Source organism: Pelmatolapia mariae, linkage group LG1, assembly GCF_036321145.2.
Source record: "Pelmatolapia mariae isolate MD_Pm_ZW linkage group LG1, Pm_UMD_F_2, whole genome shotgun sequence".
NCBI lineage: Eukaryota > Metazoa > Chordata > Actinopteri > Cichliformes > Cichlidae > Pelmatolapia > Pelmatolapia mariae.
Genome location: NC_086227.1, coordinates 9,245,760 through 9,260,557, shown reverse-complemented (window position 1 = coordinate 9,260,557; position 14,798 = coordinate 9,245,760). Strand labels below are relative to the sequence as shown.

General features: G+C 40.8%; 1 protein-coding gene across 1 annotated transcript; it reads left to right on the top strand.

Moving 5' to 3' along the window:
• The first annotated feature begins 2,298 nt into the window (after positions 1 to 2,298).
• chst1 (carbohydrate (keratan sulfate Gal-6) sulfotransferase 1) lies at positions 2,299 to 6,435 on the top strand. The gene is made up of 2 exons (XM_063471158.1): positions 2,299 to 2,620; positions 4,246 to 6,435. The coding sequence occupies exon 2, from the start codon at positions 4,292 to 4,294 to the stop codon at positions 5,576 to 5,578; it is 1,287 nt and encodes a 428-aa protein (XP_063327228.1). The 5' UTR covers positions 2,299 to 2,620; positions 4,246 to 4,291; the 3' UTR covers positions 5,579 to 6,435.
• The last annotated feature ends 8,363 nt before the right edge of the window (positions 6,436 to 14,798 follow it).

Here is a 14,798-nt window from a genome sequence, read left to right as displayed (position 1 = left end):
TAGAATAGAATAGAATAGCCCTTTATTGTCATTGTACATGTACAGCAAAATTGTGGGTGCTGCACACCAACTGTGCTGGAATAAAATATTAATAGTAGGTGGCAGGAATAAATAGCAAACAAGAGAAATGCATACAAACAAGAGAGATATATGAAAAAATAAGAGAAAGGCACACATTATAAGTGCTTGGAAGCCGTGGAAAGAAAAGGTTTGGTCTGAATAGTCCATATGAGTGGTAGGAGTTACTCAGACCATGGCTCAGACTGGTGAGGTGGGTTGGCACTGGTGGGGTGTGGGGGGATAGTGTTTGTTAACAGTCCGAATGGCCCAGGGGAAGAAGCTGTTAGTGAGTCTGAAGGTGTTGGACCTGATTGACCCGAGGCATCGACCAGAGGGCAGCGGGTCAAACAGGTGGTGGGTGGGGTGCAAGGGGTCACCTATTATGGCCCTGGATTTCCTGAGACAGGAGGATCTGGCGATAGCCTCCAGGGGCGGCAGAGGGCACCCAATGATTTGGGGGGCGGTGTTAATTACCCTTTCTGTAGCCTTCCTGTTCTCAGTAGTGGCCCCTGTGTACCAAACACCCAGGCAATAGGAGAGCATGCTCTCCACTGAGTAGTGGTAGAAGGCCAGCAGCAGCTTCTGGTCCACGTTATTCTTCCTCAGGACAGCTGCTTCTTTACCAGGGGATTGGTGTTGTAAGTCCAAGTGGGATCATCAGAAATGTGGGTGCCCAGAAACCTGAAGGTGGAAAGAGATTCCACCTGTTTTCCATTTATAAAGAGAGAAGAGTGGACCTGTCTGTGCCTCCTGGAGTACATGATGAGTTCGTTTGTTTTAAGGACGTTCAGCTTCAGGTTATTTTCTGAGCACCAGCAGGAAAAGTTCTCAGCTCAACAAAGCTCAACAAAACAACAATAAGTGAACTAAACAAACCTGAGGAGTTCCATAAAGTTCAAGAACAAAAGACAAGGTTCAAATATGTAATTCCATGCTAATCAAATATTTGCATTTATTAGACCCTGAAAATCCATGAAGATGCTCAGACACAATGCCTGTTTTTCAGCAGCTTTATTGACAAAGGTTATGTTTAGAAATATTTACACACATACTAATGTTCTCTCACTTTGGAACATTTTAACAGTGTTGCACATTTAATTCTGCAGCTCCAGGACAATAGTAATCTTTTTTTCTTTCCTTTAACTTTCTCTGTTGGAAATAAGTAAACATCATACAGTGTATGGTGTCATGTACCCTTTTTTACTTTTATTTAGGTGAAATCAAATATAGCAAGTAAAAATGTATGAAAATGGTCCATAAATAAAGATAAGATCATGAAACTTAAATATACTGGAAATGAGCAAGGAATTTATGTCAACGTATTCTTTCTATTTTTTCCCCTTTTTCTTAAAAAAAGTTATTATAAACAAACTAAAAACACATCAATTACATAGAAAAATAGTAAAAGATAATAAGCCCCATTCAGGCACACACACATTGGAAACCTTGCACCGTTTATGTGTGTCTGAACCAAACAATCAAAAAGCACAGAGTATGTGTTGTACATATTATTGCCTATGACATTCTGTGCTACCACCCAGTGGAGGACTTGGCTTAGTTAGCTGTTTGACAATATGCTAGCAGTCACGAAAACCTAAATAAAGTTTTCAAAACATTCCTAATATTCAGCCAGTATGTTTCTAATACACAATCTGAAAAGCTGTTCCAATAGTTTAAGAACATAAATACTCATTTCATTCCTGAAATAGGGGATAATTTATTAAAGATGCACCAACACCATGATGCTCTTTCAGCAGCTGCTTTGAGAATGAGGCATCTTGGCCAGAGCTCCCCCTTCTGGCAGCTGCAGGCATAACAAGTCAATCACACGCATCATTTTTTTTCAGAAAAGCTTTGATAGGTAGTATTTCTTTATTTGGTAATAAGTGATTAGCCCTTTTAATTGATTTAACATTGTTTGCATTACACCAGTTTACAAAAAATCGACTGAATTCCAACACCACAGTTTCATTGCGTACCTAACTCTGACTCATGATGAATATCATGATAAAACCAGTCTATTACATATGCAATTTAAATGACATGGCTGATAGAATCATAATGAACTTGCTACCAATTTGGCGGCGTGAAAGGCGATTGTGTGTGTTGCGTCTATAAGGTTGGGTGTGTGTGTGTGTGTGTGTGTGTGTGTTAGGGAGAGAGAGAGAGAGAGAGAGCGAAAGAGAGAGGCAGGTGGAAAGGGGAGGGGTTTGGGGTGGTCCAGACAGTCGGTCCTTGTGTACCTCACACACTCAGCCTCTGCGCATCATTTAAGGAGAGCCCGGTTGTCTTCGCCGCCTGGCTTCTTAGAAACACCACATCCGCCTTAGCGTTACTCCAGCACTTTTTCCTCCCAGTTTGTTCTTGTTTATCTGAAGCCAGTCGTTCAACTTAAAAGCGACGCTCCAGCGTTGGATGGAATATACGCTTGTGAGTGGCGCATTTATGCTCCCCTGACCGAGAAGAAGCGCACAGTGGAAAACGTTTTGAGGACTAATGGAAACCAGCCGGGATTCATTGGCACACAGAGCATCATGAGAATACTACAACTACCAACAAGGTATAAGGAAACAAGTGTGAACGCACTCCATAATATTACTTTATCTCGCTAAAATCTGAACATTAACACGACATTTCTTTTACACCTATGGTTATTTTTGAACACTTGCGGCTGGGCGGGATGGCTGTTTTGTTCTATATTGTCCTTATCGCGCAGCGTTGGTAAGGCTGTCTGCATCGCAGAAAATCTCAGTAAGCCAAACCTGTTCCCGCTGCAGTGTACTGGGCCCTTTTTTTTTTAATTTAAAATGTCTATGATAAGAAAGCGCCGGTGCTCTCTGCAAGCATGAGTCGTCTCTGTTGAAATCGGTGGTCAGAGAAAGCAGTTTTTTACAGTTAAGAGTATAACAGTAAGCTATTATTATTTCCAGCCCCTGCACACAAGCAAAGAGCTCTAGTGTGTCAGTGCATTGGATAACATACGTCTTATTTTTCATTTAATGAGGGGAGAAGTGATTTTAATTTGACTTGCTACTTTAATGTCTTTCCTCCACATCCTGCTTCTGAGGCATGAGTCTCATGCATGCATGGCTTCTGAAGTGGTGATGGTTAGCCTTTATTTTTGTTTAAGTTCCCCATGCCAATGCATAAGTCCATCACAATGTATCTTAAAAGGTAAAATCTTAATGTGACTGATTCTTATATAATACATTCAGTATTACTTTCAGTTCTATCACCAGTTCCCCTTGACATGACATTGGCAGTAAATCTTGAAAGTATTGTTTACATGTCTGTGCTGGCTATATAAGACTATTTTGTCTTTTCCAGCAAGGGCAATGCTTAGATTCTCCAATCAGACCAAACAAGGTCCGGGAATTAGATGCAGATATGATAGAACAGACACAGAGATTAGGGAGGATGCATGGGGAGTGCTGCAGTACTTGGTGAAGTGAGTTGTGTGCCTTATTATATGACTATAACTTTTATAAACCAATAACAACAAATACACAACTTGAACAAGCTGTTTTTTAATGTCATTTAAACAAAGAGAAGATTTTTCTCATCATATATAAATACTGTAGTCCGGGCTTTCAGACTGCTTTGTGTGTTTTGGGAACAGATAGAACTGGAATAAAAATAATGAGTTCAGACCTTTTAAAAAAAACTTTTTCATTTTCAAAAATTAAACTGCAGCAAGAAAGAGGAGGCAAACGGAAGGATTAGGAATGAGTCATCGTTGGGTCAAATAAGCACATCGCAAGCAGTATTTTCTTTGTGGTTCTAGGACCAAAAGGTTACAGTTTCCTTAATTATGCTACATATGCAAAAAGAAAAAGGGTTGGATTATATTTGATAATTCATGCTGAAGCTCTAAACAACAGCCCTTAAAGAAATTCTGTCTGAGCCATAATCATAAGATTTAATAGCGAAATCAACTGGAGTGCAGGTTGTCGTGCTGTTAATTGTGATATTCAAATTAGATTTCATTGTAATATACTTCATTACATTACCATCTTATACATCTATAGACAGCACGCTGTAAATCTGTATGTTTAAGTGATCTGCCATGTAGTACTGTGTTTGATTAAAAAGGAGACAGACGAACATCAGAGGGCTTTTGCACCTTTACAATGCCATACAGAAAATCCTTTCTAGAATAAAAAGACAAAAATTCTTTGTTCACAGGGAGGACCTGGCATGGACCGCTGTGTCTAAATGAAGTGGTTCAGCCATGCAATGTTCCTGGAAGGCAGTGATTCTGCTGGCCTTGGCCTCCATTGCCATCCAGTACACGGCCATCCGAACACTCACCTCCAAGCCTTTTCAGCTGTGCCCGTTGCCCAGCCCCCAAAACTGTGGCCTGGGGGGCCAGGAGACCGAACCTCCCTTTGAGCGGGGGACAGCAGGTGGTGGAGGCTGTGATGACTACCCTTACTTTTCCATCAATGCCACACGAAAAACGCACATATTGGTCCTGGCCACCACACGTAGCGGATCCTCCTTCGTTGGCCAGCTGCTCAACCAGCACCAAGAGGTTTTCTATCTGTTTGAACCTCTTTATCACGTTCAGACCACGCTGATTCCACGTCTATCGCACAGCCGCAATGCTGCTGATCGCCGTGTGATGTTGGGGGCCAGTCGAGACCTTCTGCGTAGCCTGTACGGTTGTGACCTGTATTTCTTAGAGAGCTATATCAAGCCAACACCTACGAACCACACCACAGACAAACTGTTCCGTCGTGGTGCCAGCCGCGCATTGTGCCAGCAACCTGTATGTGATGCCTTTGGGCCCGCTGATGTTAATGTGGAGGAAGGGGACTGTGTTAAGAAATGTGCAACCCTCAATATGACCTTAGCAACAGAGGCCTGCCGCGAGAAGCGGCATGTCGCAATCAAAATTGTTCGAGTGCCGGAGATTGGAGATCTGCGTGCTTTGGTTGAAGATCCACGTCTGAATATCAAAGTGATTCAGCTCGTCAGAGACCCACGCGGTATCCTGTCGTCACGGATTGAGACATTTAGGGATACATATCGTCTGTGGCGTATTTGGCGGGCCACAGGGAGAAGGCCCTATAATCTTGACTTGAGTCAGCTCACGGTTGTCTGTCAAGACTTTCTCAGCTCTGTTTCAACTGGTCTCAGCCATCCTTACTGGCTGAAAGGGAAATACATGTTGGTTCGATATGAGGATTTAGCGAAAAATCCTCTTCTTAAGACAAAGGAGATCTATGACTATCTGGGGCTGCCTATGGATAAAAATGTGGAAGACTGGATACATGCAAACACTCGGGGCAGCAATGAGCCTTCAGCAAAACACAAGTTTGGTACGGTGAGGGACTCAGCAGCTAATGCAGAGAGCTGGCGCTTAAAACTATCTTTTGATATGGTGGAATACACACAGACTGTGTGTCAAAAAGTACTTCACCAGCTTGGATACAAGGCTGTGAAATCAGTGGAGGAACTGAAAAATATGTCCCTCTCACTGGTACAGGACAAAACTTTTGTACCATTTTTGTAACAAAGATAGTTCTCTAATGACTATTTTTGATATATTTATAATTGTTGCCTTATAAGGTCCTTTGTTTGTTTGATTTCTGTATTTTTGTTTCCTCAAATTTGCACTAAACTTTAAAGATTTTGAATGCACCAATGGAATTATGGATGACTCCCCAATGTTACAAACAGCACATTTTAAATACAAAGTAATCAAACAAGCTAGTTTACAAATGTCCCATGATTTAGTTTTGTCCATCAGTAGAATCCAGACGGTACCGTCTTCATCAGCTGTCTGTATGCAAGTTGATGTTGTTTTGAGAAAAGTAAGATGTTCCTTGACAAAAAAAGAGAAAAAAAGAGAGCAAGAGACATTTTTTTAGCCCTGTGATGGCAAAAGATTGACTGTACAAATCCTACTGTGCAATAAATGGTGAATGTCGCAGTCAACCTTTACCACTATGGCATTTCTATCCATGTGGGAAGAGAAGAGATACTTCTGACAGATGCCACGCTTTCAAAGGATAATTGCAGACAATTAATAGGCTCTCAAGTTAAAGGGACCAGAATCCCATTGGAGGTCACGAGCGTTTCATCAGAGGATTTACAACCATCTGCGATACACAAACACACACTAATAAAAGGTAATGCTGAAATCTTCATTACTGTAAGAGAATATGTGCTAATTCTCAAGAACATTAAAAAAAACGCAGACTTTATGTAGAGACTGGAGCATTCTTATGAAGAACCATTGTTTTCCCCAGTTTTATTTATCAATTTATTTATGTTTTAATATGTCGAGTCAATTGAATCTGAATTGTTTGCAGTGTGAAATTTTACACAGCCTGTTCTGTCTTTAATTAAATTGTTTATGGCACTGTTCTCCATTGGTAGCGTTAAATCATCAGTTAAAACGTACAAACTTGTTTTGATGGCACCTGATAAGTAGGACTTTATAAAAACAGAAAACATTGCTTGGGCAGGAACAGCTCCTGGATTCTTTCTCAATAAAACGAAAGCACAGCTCCTATGTTTATTTACAGATATGACTTTCATAACTGAGGAAGATATTTTGTGCCTTTCCAATTTTAGCAGGACGCGTGGGCAGTTTATGGCGTACAGCCACATTAACAAAGTCTGCATTTGATGGCGTACAAAGAATAAATGCTGTCCATAATTCCGGATGAATTGTTTGATCATTAAAGAAGCAGCAAATGCGCTGTTTCCATCAGGTTGTCTTAAGGGGAGAAGGTCAAAGAAGAAGTACAGTACACCACAGGCATGTAAATTCATGTGGCATTACTTTTCCCCCCATCTTGCAATCAGCTTAAAGTGGAAGTTTTTGTGATTTTATATATTTATGAAGAGCAAAAACTGATGATATTTGGTTGTAATGCAATTCAAATAAGAATTCCAAGTAAAGAAATAAAGTAATTGCAGCAATATTTGATGTAAAATTAAACAAATTATAACCCATTTTATATCGATGGTGTCTTGGGCGATTAGCGCTGCTACAAATATGGTTTTTATACCCCCAACCGGCACAAACTGCAATGCTGTCGAAAATGTTCCCACAGTTGGTTCATATTCAAAGTCATGTTTACCAGGCTTATGCAGTGGCTAGTTTGGCAAACTGTCTTCACAGTTTGTGTGCAAAGTACAGTCACAATGTCATGCTGTGCACTGCATTTCTAAATATCCCGCTGTTACTGTAGCAGCTTAAAAATGAATGTGTTGGACTGTGTAGCACAGAAACTGTCAAGGGTGCGTGCACAAACCACAGCTGCACCAAGAAGATGCAAAGTAAACACCTTTCAGAATGATGTCGGTAAACACACTGAATATAATATGAAAAGTATGTCGTAATTTAAACTTGGCACATTTGCCACAAATAACAAAAACAAAAAAACAGTCGGAACTGAGTTAATTATTGTTGCAACTTTTAATCGGGTACATATTGCCTTCAAGGAATAAAGTAATAGTTACACTCTATAACATGACTAATGATAAAAAAAATATTCAGGGATCAAACATGAGAGATGTATAAAGGTTTTAAATTTTATTAAAGCAAAGAGCTAACAATACAGTACCTCTGCTGTAATAAATGCCTCGAGTGAAGATCAAAGTAGTGTCCTCAACACCAAAAAATGTCAAAAAATCCCAACGTTTCCTTTACCCTCGTGGGCTTTTTTTCTTTTTTGGGGTTAATTTAACTTTTTTTTTTTTTTTTTAATGAATTTGAACCACTGTGAAGTGTAACTGTGCAGTCAAGATGCTCATTTATTTGCATGCATTGACCGCTTGTTTACCCATAAGTGATAAACCCTGTGAATGGAGCACCACACGCCCGAGCTCATCAGTATTGGTGACCGAATGTCCATTGAGATGCAGAGCACAAACCTTTGATCCTCCTCTGTGCCGAGACTGGAGGCAAACTCTCTCTCCTCCTCCTTTTCTCTCTCTCTCTCTCTGCCTGTGCTTTCTCCATCATCCACCTCTTTCTTTCTTACAGAGATCTCAGGGGATTGTTCCTTTGCTTCAGTGCTCACTCTCTGTTTTTCACTTTACCTCTGAATCTTCTGGATGTGCTTGGCATACTTTTAATTTTAAACTTTAAAACTAGAAGTGGCCGGGAATTATTTGCGTTTATGTGATTTCTTTGAGCAATTAAAGGAAATGGATTGACATTTTTGGAAAATACGCCTTCTGTCAGAAAGCTAGAAGACCGGTTTATCTTAAATCTGAAACCGTACCATAGCAGCCAGTTAGTCATGCTATGCACAAAGGCTGGAAATTTGGAAACCCTTTATGTAGCACTGCCTGACACTAACACTGATTTCTGAAGCTCACTAATTAAGATGTCAGATGAAATATGTTCTGCCCCCAAACTGAAGAGTTAAAATATCTGTAAAGCTAAATCTCGGTGCTCCCCCCGCCTAGTACTTGTACTACTGCTGCTGTGCTAAAACAGATGCTATCCATCTTTTAATCTAACATCATTATAGGAAGCTTTTCAGCTGTTGTGTGACTGACAGTTTTTAACCTGTCCACAGTGATAGTAAATCTCCCTTAATAGGCTTTAATGGGATCTAGAATGCATCAGCAGCACACGCTTCTGAAAAATAAACCTGCACTGCTGTCATTCATATCATTTACGTCCTGTGAAATAAAGAGCCCTAACATCATTAGACAGTTCGTCAATAGGCTTTCAGCTGAACGATATCTAGCTGAACACGAACGCGTGTGATCCGAAGCTCTCCATTAAGCTCAACTCGGCTCCTCGTTTTTACCATTGAACTGTGCCAGTTTGCCAGTAATGGTGCACTTCCTCCACATGCCTGACCCCCGCACACAGTTTGCAGCCTGCTTTCCATGTGTTGGTGTGTCGGGTATGTCTCTGGGCTCTCGCTGAGTCCCTCATGTTGTGTATTGTGTCCCAGGGCTGAACATATGGTTCACAAACCCCTGGAAGAAATTAGAGGAAAATCCCTCTCTCTCTGTCTCCCTCTCTTTTTATTCTTATCCTCTCATAATGTGACCTTAATAATCCAACCCTGTGTGACTGCATGACAGAGCAGAAAGATATGTGCTTCTTTGTGTGCCCGCTGTTTGCTGAGCTGTGCTGACTGAACATGCCCTGCTAGCTTCTTGTTAAGAGTCTGCAGGAATAAAGTGATAAACTTCACAAATGGAAGTCTGAGATTAAAATCTGCTGCTCACACGTCTTGCTTTTGTCTTTGTTTACACGAGCGCATTTGTTAGTGTGTGTAAGCGCTTCTGATCAGCCACTTAGCGAGATATAGTCTGTGAAAAGCTCACTGAGCCGAACAAATCATGTGAATCGTGGCACTTAAAAATGTGTCGCCACTGCTGAAGTGAACTGTGGAGACGTACTTTCCGCGTGCTGACGAGCAGGCGTCTTCTTTGACCCCTCCTTTGTCACATTCGGGGATGATTTGTCGTGGTGTTCGACTTTGCGTCTGAGCAGTCACTGCTCATATGACTGCAATCAGGACTATTCATGGGAAAACCGTGGCATGCTTTTATATAACTTTTCTGCACAGGTTTTCCAAGTTGTCATTTGATTGCCGGTAAAATGGCAGGGCTAGCAGGGCTTTAGCAAAAGTGATGTAAGCAGTTTAATTGAAGTTGTCAGCAGGTCAGCATTACAGAGGCGTAGCAACCAGGTCATTATGTAGTTAGAGATCCAGAGTCAGGTTTAATGGGCAGAGCAGCTTTGAAATTAAATTCTAAAAAATGAAATATTCTCTCTAATATGCAAACTGGAGCCGCTATCCTTCGGGGTAGTCACATTTTGTGGTTGGATTGAATTCTAATCCCAACTTTGAGTCATATTTATAATGTTGGCTCATTTTTATAGACAAGATCATTTGGCATCTGTCAGTGTTCTGTTGCTGGATACATTTAATGTTACACCAAGCATGCTACGGGAATATTTAAATGCCTGAAATCGCTGAACTCTAACAGTATAATGATGGGATAAAAACACTGTTAATCTCCTTTTTTCATACTTAAAATTAAATCTGTACAATCACTAAATCTCTTTCAGCTTGTATGAAATGTGAAGGGGAAGAACTGGAAATGATAGCCTGTCCCCTAAAAGCTAAGAGCTGCAGCTGCTACTGGCAAGCACAGGTTACTCTCTCTGCCTCTCTCTCTTTCTCGCACACACACTCCTAGACTCACACATGCACATTCACACTGAGGAGCCATTGATGGTTAATTCCCCCGTGGAAATGTGGTTATAGGTGAGTGAGAGGGTTTGGGTGTGTGTGTGTGTGTGTGAGTGTGTATATGTGCAAGCAGCCTCAGTCAGTCCGGTCAGTTCAGCTTACGTCACTGTGGTCAGCTGTGGCTCTCTTGCTTTGCTGCCATTGCTCAAATTCTCCCTTCGGCTGGCCTGAAAAGCTGAAATGAGATTAGCGCACAAGCAAACAAGTGTGTGCAGTCCTGAGCTAAAAATGAAGCTCACACAGCTTCGGGAATAGCGCGAACACAGAAAAATCTCAGTTTTGACATTGCGTGACATTTTGTTTCAATGATATGAAACCTGAAAATACTGTACGCGGTGTGGAAACCTTGTGCAATATTAATATCGTTACATGGCAGAAGCCAAAGTTGGGCAGAGTGGTGTGTGTATTTCTGGCCTTTAGGATATAAATTCTCATCCAACCAAACATACATTATTTTAGACAGTGAGGTTGTAAATTGGGGCTCTAGCAGCACAGTAATGTAGGGCATGAAGGCATTTTATGGAAAATCTTATATTCAGTAACGATGTTTGTTCAAATGATCAACATATTAATTTCTTTGTTTGCATACTTTATTCGTTTCTCTTACTGATCTACTAGGGGTGCAACAATACACAAAATTCACGGTTTGGTTCGGTTCGATACTTTGGTGTCACGGTTCGATATTTTTTCAATACAAAAAAAATGTTCATGCCTTTTTAATTTGTCATTTATTAAAATTATAAATATATATTTTACCTCAAAAGTACAGTTTTTAAATTTAATGTTGCAGAAACAACAAAATAATAAAAAAAAATAAATCTATCTGATCGAGAAATCACTCATCTTTGGAAAAGAGAGTTTATTACAGAGAAATGGCTCTTTCCAAAATAAAAGCTATACTATACGCTTCTTCTGGGGTATACTCTCAGCAGCATATTAAACATATCAGGTCCCCATAAGGAGAATCATGTGCTAACGCTGTCTAAATGACTCGGGTAAAGTTTGTAGCTGCGTGCTTGTTGTTTTTGTCTGCTTCCACTTGTCTTTGCACTAGGATGATGTCGGCGTAAATGTGCAGTCATATTCGTTGTGTTCCCACTAGTGCTGTCAGCGTTAATCTCGTTAAAATGACATTAACGCCATAACGCCGCAAATCTCCGTTAACGAGCTACCGCGGATCGCCCCGTGTGTGGGGCTGGATGGCGTCAACACGTTAACAAGCTAACTGCGCTAACGCACTAGTTCCCACCAATGTAATTGAGCATTGCGTGGCACATCCGACATACTGTTTTACTTTTGTCTATGACGCGCTTACCATCAGGGTCATACTTCACATGAAAACCAAAATAGTTCCAAACGCCAGATCTGAATGAGGGTGGGGGAGGTTCAATTTCGGCTAGCCTTGAGGCAGTTGCCATGTTGCAACGAGCTTAGCTTCTGTCTCGCTAGCTTGCTCAGTGGATCTGCGCTCGACAGTGCAGCCTAGGCGGAGTAGTCGAACGCAGATCCACTGAGCTCTCAACACAGACAGCATCGTCAGAAGAAAAGTTGATAAAATAAATTAAAATTTTGTATTGTTCGATACATATGCGTACTTAGGGTTGCCAACTCCCTGAAAAATAAATAAGGGACACCTCGTGGCCAGGGCCGGGCGACCCGATTATCTTAACCCTTCCCAGTGTGGTGAATTTTGTAGCTCTTTTTTGTGTGTGTGAAATTATTTTTTTAACCATTTGACTTGAATTTGATTTAAGTAGATCCACATTCTTTGTGATATGAACACATGGGAAACAAATGATCATTTAGCCATTTATTTTTAGCTCAAAATGACAGCATTAACACAATAAAACAGGTCTCTTTGTTAAACAGAAGCCTGTCATGTTTAACTTTTGAGAATATAAGTAAATCTTTCTTTAAAAGAACTCTGTCCTGCTTAACTTAAAATTATATAAATTAATAGAAAACAATAGAACGAAAAACATTCTTGTAACAGTGCACATATAGTGCATTTAGTACAATTGGCTTCAGTTGAGGTATTATTTCAGCTTTTCTAATGCTAATCAGCTGCTGCCGTTTGTAAACCTGCTTGTTCCCATGATTACGCATCATAACTCATCATCATTATTCATCTATGTATTACTTTTATGTATTAGTCATCTATTTGTTGTAATCATCTATCCTTGCAGTTGTTTATTACACAAAATAAATTATGTTATCACACTTCTGGCCACATAGCGCTGATATTCACTGCACATGCCCATATTAACCTTAACCAGAGGGTTTAAAAAAAACAAACCAGTGTTTACATACCATATCTGCTTTTGCCGTGGCCTGGTGGACAAAAAATTGGTTAAGGGTTCCCCGAGCTTTCACGCCCCTCATGTTTTTCATGTGCCCACCATTAGAAGCATGCCTATGGAAAAAGTGCGCCGGCACACAGTGCAGTGAGGTGTTATCGTGCACTTTTCCAGCCAGGTGTTTTCATTTTCCCATTCCTCCCTGTACTTTCGCAGCCTTTTTTTCTTTCTCTGAGGGGAACAAACATTGCTGGTCTAATGCTGGGCTTACACTGTGCGACTTTTGGCCCATTTTGAGCCGATTTTTGAGTCGTGCGACCGATTTGGTGATCGGCCCGATTTTGGCCTTCATCGTGCATCGTGTAGTATACGTGGGGTAACGAGAAGCAATTAACACCTCACGACCAGCTCCCGATCATCAATCGCTCGTGAGGGTGTCACCGCAGCCGCCCACACTGCTCACGCGCAAACACGTAAACGTCGGTGAAAAAGACGGGGCAGCACGGCTGTGCAGCGTGTGATCTGGACACAAACAATGGAGGCACAACTTGTAAAACTTTGGAAAGCTCATCCGAGCCTTTTCGATGTGGCCTCACAAAATTATCACGACCACAACAACCGTGAAAATAGCTGGATTTACATTGCTGCTCAATCACAGCTGCCTGATCAATGTTTTTCATTAGCAATTTAGCAAAGTTGATGGTGGTGGTGTGCGTGTCTGTGTGAGTGAAAGACAGAGAGGGAGAGTGAGCGACAGATTTTCTGTTATAACCTTCATTTTATGGAGGCACAGTGTGAGCACTCAGGTCGCATCAGAGCATCGGGCCGTATAGTGTGAGACCCTGCATCGTGACCTACGAACTTATAACCCCTGCGAGTCAATCGTGCAGTTTGAAAATCGCACAGTGTATGTCCAGCTTTAGGTGTACTGTCGTCCGAGACTTGCACCGCAGTGTCGGCGTTTGTCTCCCTGTTGGCCATGCTTCTTGTTGTGGTCATCTGTTGTCTTCCGGTATTTTCTCCGTAAGCGACCTTTCCTCGACCAATGAGATAAGCGGTAATCTGAATTGTCATACTCGAATTGTCATAAGTGTGCTGTCAGCTCATTTTTTCACAAAGCAGGAGAGGGGCTGGGAATTATGTTTTCAAACAAAGCGTTAATTCCATTAACATTTATAGACTACTTTTGATTCCCACTGTATTACGGGACAAAGTGCGTCCCTTATTAGCTCAATACGGGACGTGTACTTTTGTTTCTAAATACGGGACGATTCCGTTTTTTAAGGGACGGTTGGCAACCCTATGCGTACTGAACCGAAAGCACTGTATGGAACGGTTCAATACCGATACGAGTATTGTTGCACCCCTATGATCTACGTATATATAAGACAAAGTATTTTCTCATAAATCCTAGCTTAAAAGAGCACTGGCTGTGGGGCATTATCTGCAACATTGTGCAGGTTTTGATTTAAGCTTTGTCTTACACATTTGCCAGATTTGTCAATTTCCCTCAAAAAGAGAACATCCCCTGACATGTCTACAGCTCTGAACTGGAACATATGTTCTTTGCTACCCTGTCAGCTCTGGAGAAAAAGCTGGCATGAGCAGTATCTGCTGTGTACTTTTCATTTGAATTCAATAGCCATTATCTAGACTGATATCTTAGTTAACATATCGGCAAACTCTTAGGCCTCGAGGCTGTTCCAAATGACAAAACTTGATCTAAAACACTAATTATAACAACGCACATTAGTCTGTTTTGAACTTCATCAACCTGCAGTTCCATGATAATTTGTCTTTTGTTGAAATCTTGAAAATATCATTAAGCGTACTTCTTGCTTTTTGTTCTTTTCAACTAATTACATGTGTAAGAAACTCTCACTGACTAAAATACTAGAAAGGTGGCCCAAAGAGAGCACCAGCTGTGTGAATATGAATTAAAAACATTATTAGCTATCAGTGCTCTTATATTTCGTCATCTAAAAAGCATTATTAGAATAAGTATTGATACAGTTTTTTTAGCCATTGTTATTATTCTTTTATTTTTGCAAATATACTAAGTCCCATTTGAATGCACCCTCATTAAAATGCCTCAATAAGAGCTCAATTCATCCTACTTATTTTGTATTTATAGCTTTCTTCTTTTTTTCCATCCAAGGTTCTCTAAGGCTAAGCAGAATGGTGCAATAGATTA